At 46.2% G+C, this 24,352-nt stretch overlaps 1 protein-coding gene across 1 annotated transcript in view; it reads left to right on the top strand.

Moving 5' to 3' along the window:
- The window catches only part of adgrd1 (adhesion G protein-coupled receptor D1), a 65,238-nt gene that overhangs the window by 20,761 nt on the left and 20,125 nt on the right, over positions 1-24,352 (top strand). The window contains exons 9-11 of the mRNA XM_072682504.1: positions 402-477; positions 2,014-2,155; positions 21,977-22,050. Coding sequence (XP_072538605.1) covers positions 402-477; positions 2,014-2,155; positions 21,977-22,050 — 292 coding nt within the window. The remainder of the gene's footprint in view (positions 1-401; positions 478-2,013; positions 2,156-21,976; positions 22,051-24,352) is intronic.

Below are 24,352 nucleotides of genomic sequence, written 5' to 3' on the forward strand. Positions count from 1 at the left end.
TATATGTGTAGAAGGAGGTGCGCATCAGTCCTTAACATCCCACTGTTGAGAGCATTAAATGTGATAAGGGGAGAGTACTAATAAGTGTGTTGGATAATTGATTAAAAATCTAAAAATGGGGAGAAAATTTGGCTGAAATATGTTAAATATGTGTTTATGTTTTTGTTCTACAGTACTGCATATACAACACACACCCTCACACTCACACGTAGACTGTGTACATATGTAGAATCAATAATCAATATATAATCAAGTATAATAGCCACAAATACATTACTGGAAGTGTTTACCGTCACGCCTGAATAATACCTATATTGTGTATAATGCATGTAGCAGAGTTTTAGTCATTGTTATAATCACTTATGTTTATTCATTTGTTTATTTATTTGGTTTCTCTCTAGCCCAGACCACCATTGTGGGCCTCTTCTACCATAATATGCACAACTACTACAAGCAGATCAGCCCCCTGCGAACCAGGTAGACCACTGTTTCCCTCTGTTACACTCTTTCCTGGGGTCTCTTCCTCCTGTGAGTGAACCATCCCTGACCTTTGTGTGTGTATATGTGTGTGTGTGTGTGTGTGTGTGTGTGTGTGTCTTTGTGATGTGTGTTTCCTGTGGTGATACAGCAGAACATAGCGTTCTTGTGAGCACGTCCTTATCATTTAGTCTCTTTTTCGTCTGACCACTTAGTCTGCTGTGTGATACTCCCTGTCATTAGCTGCTCTGATAACACTCTTTCCCATATTACGCTCTCTCTCACACACACACACACACACATACTGTAACTGCCTTCCCATGTCACACACACATAGTCATCCGAGTTACCAGCTTCAGTCATTTATTTAGCGTCTATCAGCTGTCAGGAGAGAGAGCAGCTGCTGGCCTGCTTTACCCTGCAGACTAACACTGGCCACAGCTCTTCTAATCTGGTTTAGAAAAGCCCGGGAATCATTCAGTACTCATTCACACACCTACACATAGCAACACACAACACACACAGATTGTGGGATGTAAAACAGTGATCCCCCAGCCCCAGATATTTGTCCCAGTGTCCCAGTGGTGTAGTAGTATATATTAACCAGTGGTGTTAACCTCAGCATTAGACCACAAGCCACAGACCGGATCAGCAAAGAAGAGAAAAGGGAGACGAATGTGAGACAGTCATTTTAGCTTTTAGTGTAAAGGTATTTTGTGTTACTGCTTCTGTATTTCTGTTTGTTGTGACACGGCCTGTTTGTTTGTAATATTAGTGACTTTTAAATTGACACAGTCTGTTTGTTTCTATTAGTGACATTTATTTATTAGTTGTATTTATTTAGTAGTGTATTAGTGTATGTATTAGTGACTTTTATTTTGACACAGTCTGCTTGTTATTTTTTATTGATGACTTTTATTTGAACACGGCATGTTTGTTTCTAAACACTGGAGTTTTAAATTTGATGTTTCTCGATGTTAGTTGTATTTATTTATTAGTGTATTAGTGTATGTATTAGTGACTTTTATTTTGACACAGTCTGTTCGTTTCTATTAGTGACATTTATTTATTAGTGTATTAGTGTATGTATTAGTGACTTTTATTTTGACACAGTCAAACTGATACATTCATGTATTAGTGACTATGTTCATTTTTATTAGTGACTTTTATTTGGACACGGTCTGTTTGTTTCTAAAATCTTAAATCTTAAATTTGACGTTTCTTGATGTTTCTATTAACATCTTTATGCTAATGCAGCTCAGACATGCGGATCAGACATTTCCTGAATCTGCAGAGCTCCGCCCTTTCCATTCCAAGCTCGTACGTGACTCACATCTCGAGGGATGAGGCTGTGAAGACAGCCTCTCACCTCATCTAACTGGTGGATTTCGTGTGTCCGTCCGTCCGTCTGTCCATCCGTTAATTACTCATTAACTACTGCTCTGATAAATAGCGCCGGCCCCAGTCTCCATTCACTGTCAGTGAGCCCCCGCCTCATCGTGTTGCTGATCTAACCACTGGTCCTCATTCCTGCAGGATCAACGAGGCGGTGGAGTTTAAGGACTATAAGATCCAGGTGGCCAGTTATCTGATCTCTCTGAAGGTGGAGCCCTCGCCTGCCCTGTCGATCAACCTGTCCACAGAGCCGCTCATCAGGATTGTGCTGACACACCAGCTGGTAGGAGACCGGTGCATTTTTTCACTCGCTCAGTAACCAACATCAGCACACACTGACCTAAAGGCAGAGGGACACGCTGGTCGCTTCAGGGCCATTTGTGTAGCAGAGTGTGGGATTTGCTGTGTGAGGTAATGCTGCCGAAGTTTATAAAGCATCAAGGAGGAAGGGCAGCCCTAATTGTTGATTTACAGTATGGACAAAAGTATTGGGACACTGTGATAACTGTGAGCCTGGAAGGGCGATTACCTAACCCTCATTCATGTGAGCTCCCTATATCACTAGTCATGCCCCAACACTAGGAGGGTGAAGTCTAGGGCATGTCTCCTCTGTCACATGTGAAACCAGCCAGTGTGCTCGGAGGAAAGCGCCAGATCCCTAGCTCCGATACAACAGCCGACAGGCGCCTGTGCTGACCAACATCACACTAGGAGTGATGTGGGGAGGACGCGCCATCACCCCACCCCGTGAGAGAGCAAGGCCAATCGCCCAGTTGTGCTCTCTTCGCCTCTGGCTGCTGATGGCAAGCAGCATGTCCCTGGATTCGAACCAGTGACCCTCAAAACACCCGCCTAACCAGCCTCAGTACACCTGAGTGCCCCACCACATAAGGACTAAGTACTAAAGGAGCTTTTTTTCTTTCTACTTCTGTCCAGAAATCCACTCGCTTGTGGACGTTTCCTCAGATTTCACATTTCCCCCTCAAGCTCTTTTTTTAGCGTAGCCGATTTTCTGTGCCACTGTGTCTTACCGAGTCAAAAGCAGAAACGCTGCCCAACTGCATGGGTTCATGTGGGTGCACTCATGTCTGTGCTAACCATGGCCATCTATTTCAGTTTACATCATTCCCAACCCATGCCCTCTTTTTTTCTTTTCTTTTCTTAAAGCGCTGAAACAAAACATGTGGTTTGCCAAAAGAAAAGCAATTATGGAGACTTTACGGAGAGTTTTTGCTGGCTTTGGAGAGTCCTCAGAAAGGGAACGGTTCTTTAACGAGGAGCATATTCCGTAGCTCGGATCGTGGCACAGATTCCACTTGAAAAAATCTGTCCTTTTGCCAGCTTTCCATGGGAAGTGCATCTTAAAATCTAAAAAATTGACATGGAAGGCAGCAAGGCAAGCATACTAATACAGTATGTAGAGCCAGAAAAGGATAGCGAGAGAGAGAGAAAGAGAGAGAGAGAGGGAGGTGGGCGTTCTCCATGGCCATTCAACTCTTACTCCACTTACTGTAAGTAACACACCGAGTCGCATTCTCAATTCATCATTTAACTGACGTCTGACAGGTCTGGGAGCAGTGAAACATTACATAAGGCCTTTCGACTATCAGCACACATTCAAGACTTCATTTCACTCCTTCCATCAACAACCGCCAAATAAACAGTCCCCCTCAATCCCCCCCGGTCGTCCAAGTCAGAGAATCTGATTCCACCCCCCTCCCCTCGCCCCAGAACAGTAATGTCCAAAGCAGAAAACATGGGCTTGCAGATTCAAGCATACAGTATATTCAGTCCAAGAGCATTAAAGTGATGCAGATGACATTAACCTACGCAGTTTTTCCCCTTAACCCAATTGCAGTAGATCAGCAGAGGCAGGTCTGGTGCCGACTTGTAGATGTAGATTAGTTCTGGAGCTATGAAGCTAATGTATGAGCTAGCATGAAGACCAGCTGGCATCCAACAAACTGCCTGTCTAAGTCATCAAACTGAGCAAAGCTGTCGAGTAAAATCAGATCAAATAAGACCCAGGATGACGTGCTGTTATAAGAGCCAACATCGTCAGTCATGTGTCATGTGATTTCCCTATCAGTAAAAATCTCATCAACAACACACCAGTAATTACCCAACAATAGGTTGAGTATGAATCTGTCTAACCGTACACCACGATCAGCCATAACATTAAAACCACTGCCAGTTGAAGTGATTAACACTGATGATCTGGTTCCAGTGGCTCCTGCAAAGGGGTGCATGTATTAGGCAGCAAGTGAGCAGGTGTTGAAGCAGGAGCAATGGACGATTATAAGAACCTGACAAACTTTCTCAAGAACCAAACCAAAGGTGATGGCTAGACGACTGGGTCAGAACATCTCCAAACATCAGGCAGGTCTTGTGGGTGAACCAGCATTGTTGATGTGATCCATGCAGGCCCCACCTCACAACTTACGGGACTTAAGAAAGGACCTGCTGGTGCCAGATACCACAGGACACCTTCATAGGACCATGCCTCGGCAGGTCAGGGGGGCCTACACAGTATTGGACAGGTGGTTTTAATGTAATGGCTGATGTAATGGTGTATACTGTATGCTGTAAGAATGAAAGTTTGTTTGTTTATTTTAGGGCTGTAAAATCAGCTTGTTAATCTTAATGAATTAATCACAAAAAAAAAAAAAATTAATAGCCGAAAACAAAACTGCACTACTCTGCCCCTTAATGGCGCATATACCTTCAAAAAATACCCAGACGGAACCGTGAATAGAAGCACTGTGCTCTGCAGGTTCTGCCTGCGATATCACCTCAAGGCAAAGCATTCATCTGTGAACCCAGAGGTCCAAGCCGGCACAGCGCCGGCACAGCGCCTGCCTTCAAACGCAGATTAAGCAGGTCTACCAGTGACCAACTTACACACTTTTTTCAGCTATAAATAAATAAAGAGATGGGATTTTGAGTCTATGCCAGTTATTAATTCATTATTTTATTCATCCACTAAAATTCATGTACATCTTTACATACTTTTTTAGCAAAGTGATTAATTCAATAATAATTTTTTTTTAATTGATTGATTTTTTTTTATTGAGTTCTACCAGAGGACTCTGGAGAAATGAGGGCAGTAAATTGTTTTATCTTGACAATGAATGAGATGGAACAAGTTAGAACTGTTGATTGTCTTTGGCGTAGGCCCCGCCGTCAGCCCTGGTCTCCCACCATCAGGTAGAGACTGCCGAACTTTGAGGCTGGGGGCAGAACCTACCCCTGGGGATCCGGTGGGACCAAACCGGTGGTGGTCTGGTCTCCTGGCAGAACTATAGATAGAGCTTTCATTTTTATACAGTGCCGGTTTTCACAGGGATTGTGGTATCGACAAACTGTTCATCTGATGTTTTGTACATTCAGTTTTACTTACAATTTCTGCATCAGGAGACTTTTCCAAGCTTTAAAATTGTTAAAACCGGTCGCTAGAAAAATCTAAATATGGGCTAAATATGCTGTGATGCACGTTACCAGAGAGGCCTTCTTTTGAGGCCAGTGTAGCCAGTAATGAAGTAATGGAAGTCTGTGTGACCCAGAGAGGCTTGGGTGACCTAAGCTTCCATTATTCCTGCGCTACATCAGGCCTCATACCTCAGCTATATCTGATGTGGAAAATGTGTACATTGATTTTTCTGCGAGGCATTAAAGCTGTCAGGAAATCCACGCAGTGCTGGCTTTACTAAACACTGAGGGGTCCTAATAGGGTCCGGTTACAGCACTCAAAAGTTCAGCACACAAAGCTACGGATGCAGGGCACACACTCCAAGTCCAAATGTTTGTGGACACCCCTTCTAAGTTGAGAAATACTGCCAATAGAATAGGACTCCCCTAGAGAAGATAGTAATGAACATGAACCTAATGCCAGACGTGGGCTAGAGGGGTATAAAGCATTGGAGCAGTGGAAGAACTGCTGTGTTCTCTGGAATGATAGTGGTGCTCCAGCCAGTACTTTTGGGATGTGTTGGGGAGCTGGGGATGAGGTGGGGTGTTCCTCCAAAACCTAGTAGAGACAGTTACTCCAACAAAAGCATGATCAGCTGGATTTCAGAAGAAGCACTGAACAATGAGCAGGTGTCCCAATACTTTAGTGCACCTACAGTAAGCAGTAGACACAGAGAGGGAGAGCACGAGAGGAAGATGGAAACTAAGAAAGTAGCAAAAGTAGAGTAAAAGACAAAGAGTGAGAGAAAGGAGAGTGACATGCAACCGGCAATGCAGAGAGTGTGTGTGTGTGTGTGTGTTTCCAGCTATTGTGGGTCATGTTCTCTGAATTTCTGACCAAAACAAATGTCTGACCTCTAAAAACAGCGCTGCCCTCTACACCCCTCTGCTGAAGCCGTGGGTAGAGCGGACGGCAGTGTCACAGAGAGGGTAGAGAGCTCTGCCCGGCTGTGAGAATGAGTTCATGCTGCAGTGCTGAAGTAAGGCACTATTTCTGAGCTGCGTTTAAACAAACATCAGATCAGATTTGTCTTTTTTCATTTCTCCTCATTTTCTCCCCAATTTAGTCATTTGCAGTTCTCACCAACGGGCTAGAACTCACGCTATCACACAAGCCCACCAGCACTGACAGGCTGAAGGCTCTCATGAAGCCAGTGAACAGCTTCTCATTAGACTGCCACTTAGTCAGCACACAGTCAGTAACAGATCGATGGAGGGCAGTCCTAGACATCCAGGGAGAGCAAGGCCAGTTCTACTCTCCTGGACTCCTGGCCACAGATGGCTGGGGCATCACCAGGGCTCGAACCTGCAGCCTGTTTATGATAGAGCCAGCCCTTAGACGACCTCTCCACTGTAATATGATATGAGTCACAGATCACATACGGATCTGATGAATGGTCTTTCGACTGTAATTCCACTGTGTCTGACTGTGGGCAGCATCCAGTGTGAGCAGTGGGTCTGCAGCAGCTTTCCGTGGCTTTCTACCAGATCATCTGCAAATGGTCAAACATCAAACCTCTCAATTCAGGTCTGATTATGAAAATGTGAATGACTGACATTACATATCAGTGGAAACCTGGTCTAATCAAATGTCTGATTATGAAAATGTGAATGACTGACATTACATATCAGTGGAAACGTGGTCTAATCAAATGTCTGATTATGAAAAATTGAATGACTAACATTACATATCACTGGTAAACTTGGTCTAATCAAATGTCTAACCTCCAAAATCAGATCGGATGGTGAACTTTTTTGTTGGAAGTAATAAATTGGGGTTAAAATAGTCTAATCAAATGTCTAATCAACCTCTAAATTTAGTTCTAATTGTGAGAATTTGAATCTGAATTGACAAACGGGGGTAAAATATGTCTGATCGAACGTCTAACATCTGCATTTAGTTCAAATTGTAAACATTTGAATCTGAAGTTACAGACTGGTGGTTAAATTGGTCTGATCTGATCTGACCTGTAAATTCAGTTCTGATTGTGAAAATCTGAATCTTAAGTAACAAATCAGGTCTAAATGTTAAATGTCTTGAAAATGAAGTGGCAATTTGGAGCTAAAATCAGTCTAATCAAATGTCTAACCTCAAAATTCGGTTCTGATTATAAGAGTTTGAATCTAAATTGACAAACTGGGAGTAATGCTCAAATGTCTAACCTTTGATTGTGAACGTTTGAATCTGATCCAGTTTAATTCCAGTTCTGATTGTGAAACTTTTCATTGGAAGTAGCAAGTTGGGTTTAAAATCAATCTAATTTATCTTCCAACCAAATTGAAATCTGATTGTTATAATTTAAATCTAAATGGACAAACTGGGGATAAAATCAGTCTGATCGAAAGTCTAACATTTAAATGCAGATCTGATTTAAAACTTTTAGTTGGAAAAGACAAAGTGGATTTAAAATCAATCCAATCAAAGGTCTAACATCTGCATTTATTTAGTTCAAATTGTAAACATTTGAATCTGAAGTTACAGACTGGTGCTTAAGTTGGTCTGATCGAACATCTGATGTGTAAATTCAGTTCTGATTGTGAAAATCAGTGAGTCAGATCAGTCTAATCAAATGTCTTAAAAAATTAAGTGGCAATTTGGGGGGTAAAATCAGTCTGATTCAATGTCTAACCTCTAAATTCAGTTCTGATTTTGAGAATTTGAATCTGAATTGACAAACAGGGGTAAAATCATTTACATTTGGTTCAAATTGTAAACTTTCGAATCTGAAGTTACAGACTGGTACTTAAGTTGGTCTGATCGAACATCTGATCTGTAAATTCAGTTCGGAATCTGAAGTAACGAATCTGAGTAAGATCAGTCTAATCAAATGTCGAATATCTTAAAAAATTAAGTGGCAATTTGGGGGGTAAAATCAGTCTGATTCAATGTCTAACCTCAAAATTTGGTTCTGATTTTGAGAATTTGAATCTGAAGTGACAGATCAGGGGTACAATTGATCTTAAAATCATGAGTTTTAGCATCAACTTAAGTGTATTGAAATGTGAACTTGGCCCAAACAGGGTGAAGGTGAAGATGGGTGAAGATCAGCACTGAGAGGCTGGTGAAAGTCAGCAGAAAGAGCTGGAGGAGGGTCTTGGAAATGTTTAACACTACAGTCCAAAACAACACGCAGTGTATTGTGTGTTAATGGCTGCGATGGCAGATGTTTGTAAGGCCGTGTTTGATTTGAAAGGGCCCTCTGGCAGCAGCATCGCCCTGCTTGGATGTGCTCTTTGGGTGTAACTGCTGATCTAATGTGTTGTGTACTTTGATTCAGTGGTTTCACGTAAGGTCACACACATGCTGCATCCGCGTACAGTACCGTCGCAGCCGAGCCGAGCGGAAACGTGATCGGACAGAGCCTTCACAGACCTATGAAAGTTATAGACTATATGGACAAAAGTATTGGGACACCTGTTCAGTCATTCATTGTTTCTTTTGAATTTGACTGATTAAAAGAGTTCTTCTGTAGTTGGAGTAACTGTCTCTGCTGTCCAGGGAGGAAAGCTTTCTGATAGATTTTGGAGGAGACTTGCTGTGAAGATTTGATTGCATTGAGCAACAGGAGTATTAGCGAGGTTAGGATGTTGGATGATCACCACCCCACCTCATCATCCCCAACTTGGGAAAATGATGAATGCATTTATTAGTAGAGGTGTCCACAAACATTTGGACACTTGGTAGTGTATATCTGTGCACTTTCATGTGTCCTATTTTCAGCCAAAATCAAATCCAATGTGTGTGTGTGTGGCCTGTGTGTGTGTGTGTGTGTGTGTGGTGACTTGCCCTGGCTGCAGTGTTGATTTATTACTTCTGGACTGCGAGAAAGAAATTGAGCCACAAGAAGAAAAGAAGTTTAACTTTAATAAAAACTAAAACCTCCTAAAATAATCTCTTTTATCCCCTCTCCTCATCTCTCCTCTTCTCTCCTCTCCTCTCTCCTCCTCTCTCCTCCCATCTCCTCCTCTCTCCTCTTTTCTCTCCTCCTCTCTCCTCCTCTCTCCTCCCATCTCCTCCTCTCTCCTCCCCTCTCCTCTTCTCTCCTCCTCTCTCCTCCCATCTCCTCCTCTCTCCTCTCCTCTCTCCTCCTCTCTCCTCCCATCTCCTCCTCTCTCCTCCCCTCTCCTCTTCTCTCCTCCTCTCTCCTCCCATCTCCTCCCCTCTCCTCTCCTCTCTCCTCCTCTTGCCTCTTCTCTCCTCCTCTCTCCTCCTCTCTCCTCCCATCTCCTCCTCTCTCCTCTCCTCTCTCCTCCTCTCTCCTCCCCTCTCCTCCTCTCGCCTCCTCTCTCCTCCTCTCTCCTCCCATCTCCTCCTCTCTCCTCTCTCCTCCCCTCTCCTCCTCTCGCCTCCTCTCTCCTCTCCTCTCTCCTCCTCTCTCCTCCTTTATCCTCTCTCCTCCTCTCTCCTCCCCTCTCCCCCTCACCTCCTTTATCCTCTCTCCTCCTCTCTCCTCCCCTCTCCTCATCTCTCCACTTCTCTCCTCCCCTCTCCCCCCTCCTCCTTTATCCTCTCTCCTCCCCTCTCCCCCTCTCTCCTCCTTTATCCTCTCTCCTCCTCTCTTCTCCCCTCTCCTCCTCTCTCCTCCTTTATCCTCTCTCCTCCTCTCTCCTCCCCTCTCCCCCTCTCTCCTCCTTTATCCTCTCTCCTCCGCTCTCCTCCTCTCTCCTCCTCTCTCTCCTCCCCTCTCTCCTCCCCCTCTCCTCCTCTCTCCTCCCCTCTCCTCCTCTCTCCTCCGTTATCCTCTCTCCTCCCCTCTCCTCCTCTCTCCTAATCTCTCCTCCATTATCCTCTCTCTTCTTCTCTCCACTTCTCTCCTCCTCTCTCCTCCGTTATCCTCTTTCCTCCTCTCTCCTCTCTTCTCTTCTCCTTTCTTCTTCTCCTCTCTCCTTCGCTTTTCCTTCTCTTTTCTCCTCCTCTTCTTCCCTTCTCCTCTTCTCTCTCCTCTTCTCCTCTTTTTGTCTCCTCTCTTTTGGAATCCCGCTGCTGGAAACAAATCACATTGATGGCATGAGATGAAGGAATGGAAAGAATGATTTCATAAGGAATGCCTCTGTTGATTAGTGTCAAGTCTAGTGGGATTAAAAAAAGATTTCTGACGAGCCTGTACTGCCTTTATGACCTAATAAAGCAGCAGCAGATCAGACACAACCTGCGACCATGGGAAAGCGTAGATGTGTGTGTGTGTGTGTGTTTTGGTGGTTATTAGTTCTGGCTGGTATGATGAATGTAGTATACTATATATAGTTTGATTAGAGCTGTTGTGTTTTGTTGTATGTGTTTATGTGTGCCACTGCATGAATCACTCAAAATTAACCAAGTAAATCATTTGCATTGTTCGATCTCTGGAGATGCCAGAGCCACATCCGTGGCCAGGAGCCCAATGAAACGTAGTTGGCCTCGCTCTCTGTGAGGGGGGTTGAGCTGTCCGGTGTGGTTGCATTGCGTCAGTGGTTTGCTGGCTTTATGTGCCTCATGGGAAGCACAAGCCAGCGTTCACCCTGCCAGCACTGGTAGTGTTGTCTGACGGGGAATTCTAGCTGATGAGTGGGAATTGGAAACTACTGGGGCAAATTGTTTGGGGTGAATATTTGGAAAAGCCAGGTCCTTCCTGTAGACCTGTGGGATTTCTGCCACTGCTGGTAGACCCGTATGACCGTAAGCTTCCATACATCTGCAGATTCAGCTCCTTCCTTCACACCCAAATGCAGTCACTTCTGCTTTGCGACCCATTTTCCACACATCCAACGAGACACTCCGCTACACTGTACCACCTCTTCTCAATCTATGCAGCACCATCTGCTGGAGCCTGAAGTTACAACCACCTTAAATATTGCAAGGTGTTCATTTTTTTGTCCGGGGAGCTTCTTATAATTCACAGTTTAGCCATGATGATTGAATACTGCCCTGCAGTCCAGCCTACACCACTGATGTCTCCGTCAGGCATTCAGCAGTATGTGTGTGTGTGTGTGTGTGTGTGTGTGTTTTAGGGGTGGTTTGCATGTATCTGGCCTGTGAAGATTGGCTTGGAGTGTTCTGTTCCTGGGAGGAGGTCCAAACCGGGTCAGGCACATGCACAGATTAATTAAAGCCCATTAAAAAGGAGTAAAGCGAGCAGAGACGACAGAGGCAGCCTTTGATTCTGATAGTGGGTCTCCTTCCTCCTCCGGCTGAGCGCTGCTATCTTTTCCTCTCCTTTCTTTTTTAAAACCACAATAATAAGTAGTGTGTCGAGCCCAGAGCTTTTTATAACTGCCAGGACACACCCAGCCCCTGTGGGAACACATCTCTCCCTCCCTGTCTCTCTCTCTTTCTCTCTAACTCTCTCTATCTCTCTCTCCCTTGGCTCAGTTTGAGTCTTTTCTTGCTTCTCACTCTTTTACTCTTGGTGGAGGTTTTAATGATCAATAGCAGATGGAGGTTTGGCCATTGTCAGAAACTTCAGTTTGTGTGGCCTCTTTCTCTCTCTCTCTCTCTCTCTCTCTCTCTCTCTCTCTCTCTCTGTCTATCTCTCTCTATCCCTCTATCTCTCTCTCTCTTTCTTGCTGAGTGACGTGAGTGTGATGCTCATGCATTCATCTGAACCAGTATCTTGTAGTAAAAGCAAAAGAGCAGATGTTCCTCAGGTGACTGAGAAGGGACAAAAGTATTGGGACACCTCCTGACCTCACTGAAGCTCTTGTCGCTGAATGCAATCAAATCCTCACAGCAGTGCTCTGCTGCTCTGCTTCCACTGGAAGTGGAAGTGCTTTTCATGTTAAAATGGTTACATCCACAACCCCGCCCCCCCAATACCACCCCCAAGTCCTTTAGGAGACCCCTGTAGGAATGTAGTAAGAATACAGTGAAGTCCTCCAGATCCCTCAGAAATGACATAACCGATTCAGGCTGGTGTTGGGTTTCAGGGTTCAGTGCAGCTGACAGCCCACTGGAATCACCATCACACTTCTCAGAGCTCCCAGAGTTCCACAGGAAACTGTGTGTGTGTGTGTGTGTGTGTTTGTCTTCACACTTTGTGCTCCAGTACAGATGTGGATTCAGAATCATCACCAAACTGATTCAGTTTGTTTGATTCAGTTGATTCAGTTGACTCATGCAGTGTGAGGCCTGGTGTGTTTTCTTGTTCTCTCTCTCTCTCTCTCTCTCTCTCTTTCTCTCTCGCTCTCTCTTCTGCCATCCGTCTATCTCCCTCGCCCCATCTCTCTCTCCCCCATCTCTCTCTCTTCTCCCACCTCCCTCTCCCCACCTCTCTCTCTCTTTCTCTCTCTCTCAACTATGTTCTGCTTTCTGTCAATCTCTCTCTCACTGTCTCTCCTGCCATCTGTCTATCTCTCTTTCCCCATCTCTCTCTCTCTTTGCCCATCTCTCCCCCATCTCTGTCTTTCTCTCTCTCTCTCTCTCTCCTACTTTCTGCTTTCTGCCCATGTCTCTCTCGATCTCTCTCTCCTGCCATCTGCCTATCTCCCCATCTCTCTCTCCCCCATCTTTCTCTCTTCGCCCACTTCCCTCTACCCATCTCTCTCTCTCTCTCTCTTTCTCTCTTTCTGTACCATCTCTTTCTCTCTTTCTCTCTCTCTCTACTATGTTCTGCTTTCTGTCAATCTCTCTCTCTCACAGTCTCTCCTGCCTTCTGTCAATCTCTCTCTCTCTTTGTCCATCTCTTTTTCTCTCTCTCTCTTTGTCCATCTCTCTCTCTCTCTCTCTCTCTCTCTCTCTCTCTCTCTCTCTCTCTGTACCATATCTATCTCACTCTCCTTTGATCATCTCTTTTTCTCTCTCTCTTCTTCCTTCTGCTTTCTGTCGATCTCTCTCTCTCTCTCTCTCTCTCTCTCTCTCTCTCTCTCTCTCTCTCTCTCTCTCTCACATACCATGACTCAGAGCCCTGCTTTGTGTCATGGTTAAGTGTGAGGGCTTTAAGCAGTTCTCCTGCTGTTGCTGCTGCTGCGTATGAGTGTAAGTATGACTCTTATATAAAGCTTGGAGATGCGCTCACACCTGTTTATCCCACGTCAGCAGAAAACACTCAGCAAAGCTCTCTCCAGTCAAATCCTGTAGCACCTCAGTCCACCTTACCTTCAGATCAAGCTAATGGATCTCTCAGCTTGTCCAGAAATGCGTGTGTACAAAGCACAATTTGAGTGGAGTAACCTGTGAGTTACACTCCCCACCTTTAGGGGGAGCCCAGGAGCAAAGTATACCGCATTCCATCAGCAAGCAGTGACACACATTTGTGAACGAGGCTTTAACGTGCTGAAATCTGTGTGAGCTGAACGTCACAGCCCAAACCTGTCTCGGCTGATAAGCTGCATTTGGGATAAGGGTGGAACTGAGTTCCTCTCCCAGCTGCAGTGTGGAGCTGTGTGGAGATCCTGGAGGGAAGGAATAAGAACCGAAAGGCTGTTCAGATGAATTACAGCAGAGTCGGGACATCAATCCCACAGCAGAGTGCCCTCGCTGGCCAGACACTAGAGCGTATCCTCCTCACCCACTGCTGCCCATGCATTTATCAGACTAGCAGCTTCATTAGTCTCTGTGCTGTGTAGTACTGTGTGTGTGTGTGTGTATGTGTGTGTGTATGTGTGTGTGTGTGTGTATGTGTGTGTGTGTGTGTGTGTGCTAAGAGCAGACTCTCCAAATGACAGGCTTGCCAGTCCGCAGGCTGAATTACAGAGCAGGCTGGAGTGTCTGAGAATAGAAGGCGAGATTGAAAAGCAGTGGTTGAGTTTCTTCATTTATCCTGTGTCTGTGTGTGTGTGTGTGTATGTGTGTGTGTGTTTGTGTGTTTGGGCAGTGTGCCTCAGCTTAGTCTCTCTCTTTATTTAGAGCGAACAGGTCTGAAAATACTCACCACCAAAGAGCAGGGCAACCAGGAAACCACAGCTCAGCCTGAGTGTGTCACAGGGTGTGTGTGTATGTGTTTGGGTGGAGAGTGTGTGTGTATGGTAGAAGATGAAAAGTTTCAAAGATAAAGGGAGAGAAAGCAAGAGAGAAAGAGAGAGAGATAGAGAGGGACAGAGGGTCCGAATGTCAGAGAGACAGTGAGAAAGCGAGAGGTGGAGAGGGACAGAGGGTCCGAATGTGAGCGAGACAGTGAGAAAGGGAGAGGTGGAGAGGGACAGAGGGTCCGAATTTGAGAGAGACAATGATAAAGGGAGAGGTGGAGAGGGACAGAGGGTCCGAATGTAAGAGAGACAGTGAGAAAGGGAGAGGTGGAGAGGGACAGAGGGTCCGAATGTCAGAGAGACAGTGAGAAAGGGAGAGGTGGAGAGGGACAGAGGGTCCGAATGTCAGAGAGACAGTGAGAAAGGGAGAGGTGGAGAGGGACAGAGGGTCCGAATGTCAGAGAGACAGTGATAAAGGGAGAGGTGGAGAGGGACAGAGGGTCCGAATGTGAGAGAGACAGTGAGAAAGGGAGAGGTGGAGAGGGACAGAGGGTCCGAATGTGAGAGAGACAGTGAGAAAGGGAGAGGTGGAGAGGGACAGAGGGTCCGAATGTGAGTGAGACAGTGAGAAAGGGAGAGGTGGAGAGGGACAGAGGGTCCGAATGTGAGAGAGACAGTGAGAAAGGGAGAGGTGGAGAGGGACAGAGGGTCCGAATGTCAGAGAGATAGTGATAAAGGGAGAGGTGGAGAGGGACAGAGGGTCCGAATGTCAGAGAGACAGTGAGGAAGGGAGAGGTGGAGAGGGACAGAGGGTCCGAATGTGAGAGAGACAGTGAGAAAGGGAGAGGTGGAGAGGGACAGAGGGTCCGAATGTCAGAGAGACAGTGAGAAAGGGAGAGGTGGAGAGGGACAGAGGGTCCGAATGTCAGAGAGACAGTGAGAAAGGGAGAGGTGGAGAGGGACAGAGGGTCCGAATGTCAGAGAGACAGTGATAAAGGGAGAGGTGGAGAGGGACAGAGGGTCCGAATGTCAGAGAGACAGTGATAAAGGGAGAGGTGGAGAGGGACAGAGGGTCCGAATGTGAGAGAGACAGTGAGAAAGGGAGAGGTGGAGAGGGACAGAGGGTCCGAATGTGAGAGAGACAGTGAGAAAGGGAGAGGTGGAGAGGGACAGAGGGTCCGAATGTGAGTGAGACAGTGAGAAAGGGAGAGGTGGAGAGGGACAGAGGGTCCGAATGTGAGAGAGACAGTGAGAAAGGGAGAGGTGGAGAGGGACAGAGGGTCCGAATGTCAGAGAGATAGTGATAAAGGGAGAGGTGGAGAGGGACAGAGGGTCCGAATGTCAGAGAGACAGTGAGGAAGGGAGAGGTGGAGAGGGACAGAGGGTCCGAATGTGAGAGAGACAGTGAGAAAGGGAGAGGTGGAGAGGGACAGAGGGTCCGAATGTCAGAGAGACAGTGAGAAAGGGAGAGGTGGAGAGGGACAGAGGGTCCGAATGTCAGAGAGACAGTGATAAAGGGAGAGGTGGAGATGGACAGAGGGTCCGAATGTGAGAGAGACAGTGAGAAAGTGAGAGGTGGAGAGGGACAGAGGGTCCGAATGTGAGAGAGAGAAAGCAAGAGAAGGAGAGAGAGAAAATAGGGGTGGAGATAGAAAGAGATAGAGGAAAAGAATGTGTGTGTGTGTGTGTGTGTGTGTGTGTGTGAGAAAGAGAGAGAGAAAGAGAGAGGAAGCAGGAGAGAGAGAGGAAGCAAGACATGGAGGGTAATAGAGAGAGACTGCATGAGTTAGAGACATAGAGAGAAAGACAGAGAGAGAGAGTAATGGTTGATGGAAGTGTAGCTAGTGTCAGGACCAAACCTCCTATCTCCACAGTAGAAACTTTAGAGAAGAAGGAACTGGGCTGCACTGAATGATGTTCTTTCCCCTCATTCTGGACCCACAGCAGACGGGTGGGCTGTTCCTTCTAATCTCACTTCTCATACTGATCCACTGACCTCTGCCATACACACACACACACACACACACACACAGCCCCCCTGAGTGATTCAGCTCGACAGCAGCCTCCCATACGCTCAACATTACACTCACGCTCAGCAATCAGCAGAGCCGTGACCCATAGCTGGAGGTGAAGCAGTTCTGTGGACGCCGGACCGGGTCAATTCCATAAGGACAGACGGAGCGGAGAGTCAGCGTTCAATTATGAGCATTATGAGCGAATGCCACCGGGCAGCGGGGAATCGCCCTGATGTGAGATTACGCAAGCCGCTGCGATCTGATAGGCCGGTGAGAATGATGTCATGACAGCTGCCAAATAACCCAGGCTGGAGCATGCCGCGAAAGGTGGGAGGTTGCATAAGGCTCAACCCTTCACGTCTGATTAGAATCAGTGAGGTCACGGGTCTGCGGCTATTAGCCTAGCACTCCTTCAAAACCTACATGAGGAGACGTTCAGTCTGTGGCTCCGCCCCCTTAATCTGTTTATTCCCATCTGCAGGTTAGAACCTCCCCCCAGCACATGGGGGAGGCCTTCCTATTCTCAGACTCCTGGTCATGCAGGGCTGTTAGTGGTGTTGATGGCATTTGAACTTATGATCTCCGTAGTCTCTTGACAAGCAGGCAGTTAGACAGTCACTCCACTCCAGAGCTGTGAAGTCTTGTACATCTCTTCTCTCTCTCTCTCTCTCTCTCTCTCTCTCTCTCTCTCTCTCTCTCTCTCCCGTCACTCTCTCTTTCTCTATGCTCTTGTGTAAAACCTCTGTTGTTAATAAAGCTTTGGAGCGCTTTCCCTCTTCCCTGGCAGAGTGCTGAGAGCTACAGGGCAGGAGGGGAAGCCGCAAATGTACACACACACACACACACACACACACACACACTGACACACGTGTTCGCTAACGGAGCTGCTGAGCTAAGCGGCTCATTCCCTGTGCAGCACTTGCCAGAGTGAAAGTGACCAGCGTGTGTAAGAGAGCGCTGAAGAGGGATTAGTAGAGATGAATGGATGCAGAGGGGAAGAGGAAAGAGGGGCCTCTGCTCCTCTCCTCTCTGAATGAAGCTCCAGTCCAGCAGCTCAGACTTTCCCCTCCCTCTGCCGAACACATGTGGAAAAATCAGCCTCCTCGCCTTCGCTCAGCAGCACACTGCTACCACTGCTGTCAGCAGCTCAGCTCAGAGAGGGAGAGAGAGGGAAACCAGCGGAGGAGCGCAGGGGTGGATGAACGGATGGATGAAGATAATGATATATAGATTAAGAGGGTTAAAGGAGTCGATTATGGATGGATATAAGCATAGAATTAATTGAAGAGTAGAAAAATACTATGGGTGGATGTGGATGGATGGATAGAGGCATTAAATAGATGGAGGAGGAGGACATTACTGGATGGATGTGGGTGGATGGAAGCACAGAATAGATTTAAGGATGGATATACGTAGATACGTGGATGGATAGATGGGGAAGGCGAAATGACTGGATGGATGGATGCCAGCAGTGAATAGATAGAAGGGTGGAGAATGGGTGGATGAATATATATATATATATATATATATATAAACTGAATAGACAGGACAGACAGATGGAGAAGACCATATGTAGACAGATTAACCCCTTCCATAGCCACAGGTGACACAGGTGAGAGATGCCATACTGTGTGTGTGTGTGTGTGTGTGTGTGGGAAGGAGCCCCTCTCCTTCACCAATCCTGCACCAATGCTGGAATTTGGGAGTGGTCCTACCCTCTCTCATCTGGTTGTGCTTAACACTATCACACACACACACACACACTCCCCGTGAGGAGGCTCATCATTACGGGTGTTGTATGGAGAGACACTCATCATTAGGGTCAGTGTGCAGGTGAGGAGCAGGTGATGAGAGCACTTTGACCACTGCAAAGCTTCATACGCTACATGGTCACAAGTTTTGGGACACCTGCACACTCACTGCTGTCTCCAGCCTGGTAACAGGTTCATTTCGGTGCTATTTTCTACTACTGGGACTAGACCAGTATGTGTGTGTGTATGTGTGCATTTGCACATCTGTGTCAGCAGTGGCTGCAACATTTGGACACGTAGCGTATATTTCATCCTCATAGTTTCCATTGAATGATCCGCCTGAAGTCCGAGTCAGAGCGCATGCTTAGAGACAGGTCTGGCGTTCCCGGGGTTAAGGTGCGAGTGTGTGTTTGTGTACACCGGCCTTTGCCAACTTGGAAACTGTATATTTGATTCACGGTCAAAACCTGGCAACGCTCTAATGACCACACACACATTCCTCTGCCCATTAGCTCAGAGGCTCCAGGGACCCCGATCACATCACACAAATGACCTGGAAAAAATGAGCAACCTTCACTGAAAACATACGGCGAGAGAGAGAGGGCGAGAGAGAGGGCGAGAGAGTCTTTCACAACACATCAATAACACTCTCACTCCCTCCCTGTCTTCTGTTTACTCTCGCTAATCTCTCTCTCTCTCACTCTCTCTCTTTCTCTGTCCAACTCACACATACACTCACGCTAATGCTCTATCCCCACTTGGGTCATGATTAGCCTCTTAGCTAGCCTGCTTCAGATGTTTACGGCCTGCTCCGCAGCCATCAGGCATTAAACTTAATCACGCTACAACAAAAGCAGCGATGTGCTTGTTTATGCTGGCACCTGCTTATTTAAACAGTCTCCACCTTTAGAGGGCACAGCTCAGTGGCTAATCGCCTCATTAAGCGCCGCTAACCTCCCAGAGAGCCAAGCGGGGCACGGAAGATGTGGAAAGTGCTGGAAAGGGCAGCTAGCTGTGTCATTACTTAATTCCAGTATTTGGAGCTGACATGGAGCAGCACTCACTCAGGGCTATTCGCTCGATCCTGGGAGACGCTGTAGGCTCGGGATGATGTTTCGGTGCTGATTATGTGAATAATAAGGATGTCGGATGATGATGATCACCACCCCTCCTCATCCCCAACTCATCCCAGAAGTACTGGATGAAGCACCAACCATCATTCCTGAGAACACAGCAGTTCTTCCACTGCTCCACAGCTCAATACTGGGGGGCTTTATACCCCTTCAGTCCCCAGTGCCCATTCTGTTGGCAGTACTTCTTACTACAGGGACTAGACAAGCTGTGTGTATGCGCTTAAAAGAGGCGTCCTTATACTTTTGGACATATAGTGTATGGTAGTAGCTGTAGTATATGTAATATGTAAAAGTCATGGCTGTTTTGATGATCTTATCGGCCAGCCCTGTTTTTCTCTGGTGTTCTGTCCGAGTCTGGATATTTTCGTCCTGAAAATGTGCAAAAACGAATACACACATACAGCAGACATTGAGTAATACTGATGGCAATACCACGAAACTCGAGGACGGTGTAATAGTTTCCTATTGACGAGTGGTCTATTAAGCTATTAAGTATAATGCATCCTAATTTGGTTTGCCTCCACAGTTTGCCTTTGCCATATTTCATAATAATGCCTTTAATAACTTCCTTCCGTAACTAGGAGCCAAATTTGCCATCTACCAGATCCAATTCATCACATTTCCAAAAGGATTGGCCGCTTTCCACAAAGCTCCCTCCCACTCTTTGCTTTGGCAGACTTTCCTTTCAAGTTCGAAGGGCCAGAGGCCGACCACTCCGGACATGCTTTATCTGTCCAGTTCAGCTCACTTCCTTCCCCAGTGTGAGTCTATCACCATGTCATGTGCAACGTTCAGGTGACTCTATGGTGGTATCTATGATGATTCTGATGAAGGCACGTGAAAGCAGCAAAGGGCTCTGGGCTTGACTTTATGGCCAGGTAGTCTGTCCCTCAAATACAGTGAGTGTTGTCATGACTAACGTATTAACAGTGATGAATTTTAGCTTGTCCTTTCTGAGGTGTTAAGCCAGTTGCACCTGTCAGGGACTGGGATATGGACCAAATGGTTGGGCGACTGGATCAGAACATCTCCAAAACATCAGGCAGGCCTTGGGTACCAGGGTGTTCCTGGTATGCAATAGTGAGTACCTACCAACGACAGGCGGTGGTGAACCGGCGACATTGGGGTCATGAGCGCCCAAGACTCACTGATGCCGTTCATGGAGGCCCCACCTCACAACTTACAGGACCTCTTGGTGCCAGATACCACAGGTGACTCTCAGAGGTCTTGCAAAGTCAGAGCTGTTTGGTGGCACAGTGGGTACCTACTCAATATTAGGCAGGTGGTTTTAAAGTTATGGCTGTTAATTATGTGTAAACTTTGCTACTCACGTCCACAATCCTCACCCAAAAGCATGTTTCCTCATTCTGCTGCAGAAGTGGTAGACGAGCAGCAGCAGCAGCGAGCTTCGGGACTCGCTTGTTTTGCTGTGTTGCTCTCCTGGTAACGGACAGGTTGATTTGTTCAGCTCAGTTCGGTACTAAGCGTGAGATACTCCGTGCTTTTCTGTTGATTATATAGAGTCTCCCAGGCTTTAAGGGAGCTCTCTTCCAAATATTTACATACATTATATGTCCAAATGTTTGTGGACACCCCTTGTAATGAATGCATTTAGCCTCTTTTTTAAGCTGCACACACTGCTGACAGCAATTGGACGGTCCAATACGCTACCGCTACCATGGCCCATCCTGAGCCATGCCGCTTTGCCATCAGCGGCCAGAGCACAATTGTCTATGCTTTCTCCGTTTGGGCAGATGGGGGCCCTTTCCCCCCCCTCGTCAATCTTAAAGACGTCTGTGAGCAGGAGCTGAGGACCCGGTGCTTTCCTCAGATCGGTGGCAGTTACAGAAGGACATCATTTTACCAAACCAAAAATGACTCAGATAAACATGAACATTTGGGCACCGTGCCTAATTCCAGGCGTGGGCTTGAGGGGTATAAAGCCCCTTGCATTGAGCTATAGAGCAGTGGAACAGCAGCGTTGTCTGGAATAATGGTTGGTGCTCTATCCAGTACTTTAGGGATGAGGTGGGGTGGTGATCATAATTCCAACATCCTGACCTCACTATGCAATCAAATCCTCATAGCAATGCTCCTCATCTAGTAGAAAGCCTTCTTTCCTGGACAGTAGAGACAGTTAGTCCAACAAAAGTGGCTCAGATCTATTTAATCTCCTTAATTTCAGAAGAAGAAATAATGAATGAGCAGCTGTCCCAAAACTTTTGTCCATACAGTGTACTTAGCGTATTTACCAGCAGGTTATGGTGATAGCTTGGTCTGTCAGGAATGGCCCTCAGTTCACCTGTGTTGTGACGACTAGTGAAAGGATCGCTGTTTGAGGATCTTGCAGTGAATGAAGCTCTGTTGGACTGAAGAAGGGCTGAAGAAGGGCTGAAGAAGGGCTAATTCCCCAGCGATGGTGATGCTCCATATTTTCTGGAGTTGGAGGCTGCTCCATTCAGCCGCCACTCCCTCCTTCACTCTGCTTCTTCCAGATGACATGACGTGACTAGCTTTAATAGCTGGCTGTTCAGAAAGCCAGAAGTCGATCTGCCCTACTTAACCTTCGGGAGCCTCTTGGTGTCGAAAGTGAAGCTCGCTCTGAGCTTTACACAAACACTGCCACAGTGATATACCATGTTTTACCTTAACGCTCGGCCTGACACCACTCGTCATCTAGCACCTAGCTTCCAGGAAACATAGTAACCCAGATACACAAACACTTGGCTCCCTCCCCTTTGAGGCCGATAGGCTGGATATGGATCAGCAGGTTGGGAAATGTGATGAGCTAATGTGTCTGTGTGAGTTATGTGTTATTTTTAAGCTTTCACCCCTGATTCTCTCTGTCATGTTTCAGAGCAAAGAGCAGCAGCTTCAGGCTTCCAATCAGAGCAACAAGGTCTTCCTCTACTGTGCCTTCCTGGACTACAGGTGGGTCTCACAAACTCACAAGAATTAAGGAAAGAAGGGGCCTCAATCACCAATATCTTAGATCTTGCTGGATCCTCATTGAACAACTTTTTCGCTTTCCCAGATGACATTCAGAAAGCAGAAACGCAAGTCAACCACCCGTTTGGCTCTCTCAGTTAGGGTAACTCTAGGCATGAGCTAAGAGCATGACCGACCAGTCACTGTAATAAAACAGAACTAGAATATAAGCAAGTTTACTGTGCTAGGTAAAACAGCATCAGCCTCAGCCAGGCCTTCAGTTACAGCCTCGTATGTCTAGATAGCTATAACTGTCTAGTTAGCTCTAGCTAAAGCTTTTCGGTGCACATTAGCCACCTGATAATCTGTTAATAATCCAAAGGAAATTGCCTGAATGATCTTGTGCAGTGTACATGCTGAGCTAACACTGGCATCCAATTCATCCATTCTGTTTACCCTAACTGGGCAACTCAATTGAGCGGTCACACAAGCCTTTTGGGATCATAGATCCACATTTTATGTCATTTTTCAATTAAAGAAATTACTACAAGGTGTAGATCATATAAATCAGACTTTGACTTCCTTTTAAAACGCTGTCACAACAGAACGTTGGCATTACACACTCTCTTCAGTGAGGGGAATAAGGTCAAGCAGCTGAAGAAGGGCATTGCAGTTTTGTTTTGTTTTTATTACAACAATTCAACCTCATAAAAGGTCAACCGTGCGGTTACAATGCCTGTTTAAGGGTTTAACGATTAGTGAATGAGGACCATTGTTCTTATCAGTTTTATCAGTGAAGGCTTAAGCTTTATTCACTTTATTTTATTAGTTTTATGTTATATGTAATAACATCTGCTGACTTTTACATCGTGTGAAATCCTCGTGATGAACGATGAACGTCAAGAAGAAATGGTTCCATAACTTTTACATTAACTTGCATTACATTACATTGCCTTTCCTTGGAGATACAAGGTTTATTCCTGCTCAGTGTGTCATCACACATGTGTTTTTCATTTGTCTTCTGCTGTAAAATGATGCTCTATGGCACGTCGTGTACGGTTAATGTGTGTCGTGTATAGATTCCTTGTGTTTTTCCATTTGATACGGTATACATGACAGTCTGGGGACTGCTGCTTTATGAGCACATCTAAACACCGTCATACGCTTCACTGTTTTTAGCCAGGATGAAACTCTACAGCCTTTCCCAATTTCGTCGAAGGTTTGGAGCCACGGCATCCATATTTTATCTATTAAAGGAAATCTTGTGCAAGGAGAAGCAATAACCTGAGAAATCACTGAGGTCCAATAACTGCAGCCAAATTTAGGAACAGTGGATGGCCGTAAATCGTTAGGAACATGGCGTGTTTGATTTGGAGCCCCCTTCCTTCCTCTCCCCCGCTGTCCTGTGGGGCCATTTAGCAGAATTCCACTCACTCACACAAGATGGACAAGAGGGAAAACTGAGCAGGAACTGTCCGCACTGACTGAGACGACCGGGCCTGTTATTTAGATAAGACTAAATATGCTCAAAATCTGAAGTGGAGGCTCTGCTATGACTCTTTATCTAATCAGTGAAGGAGAACCTGGAGGAAGGTTTTAGTCTTGCCTAATGTAGTGTGTGGGTGTGTGGATTATGTGGGTGTTGTTGGATTACTTTAGCAGGTACGGTGCCACCAGTGGGATATGCTGTGGCTGGCCCCTGGTTGGTACGGCCCCACCGGTGTGAATGTATTGTTGGGCGTGGGCGTAGCACTTTCAGTAGGTACTGACCACTGCATAGCACCCCACCCCTTACCACCTCCCAGCATCCAGCCACTAAATTCCACGGTGAAGCGGAAAGGCAATGGCCTGGTGGACACGAGGGATGATGGGGCACGCAGGACAGCCTCTCCCGAAGTCACGGCTTACAGCCTTAGCTTTAGCTCTCCAGGCAGACTCTAAGAGGGGGTGGAGCCATGTTAGCCTGAACCACTTTCAGGACCACCCATTCCACATGGAGAGGAGAGCAATACTGGTGAAATACAGCAGACATTTATTAGATTTTGGGAAGATCTTCTTAAGACATACTTTGTACATTTACACTGGGGGCCCTGAGGGGCCACATTAACGTCAATAGATAGACGTTAATAAGGGATTATTTCAGAATGCCGTAATTTTTTTAGAACTGCTTTCAAAAACATCGGACCTTATTTATAGTGTTTATCTTAAGATTCTTCGTTAATGTTTTCTTATGAAAGCCTTTGTGAGTCCGGCCCTGGTTTTGAGCGTGCTTTTAAAGGCTGGTTTTAACTCAAAGCTGTGTAAA

The sequence above is a fragment of the Salminus brasiliensis genome, chromosome 6 (assembly GCF_030463535.1).
Source record: "Salminus brasiliensis chromosome 6, fSalBra1.hap2, whole genome shotgun sequence".
Taxonomy (NCBI): domain Eukaryota; kingdom Metazoa; phylum Chordata; class Actinopteri; order Characiformes; family Bryconidae; genus Salminus; species Salminus brasiliensis.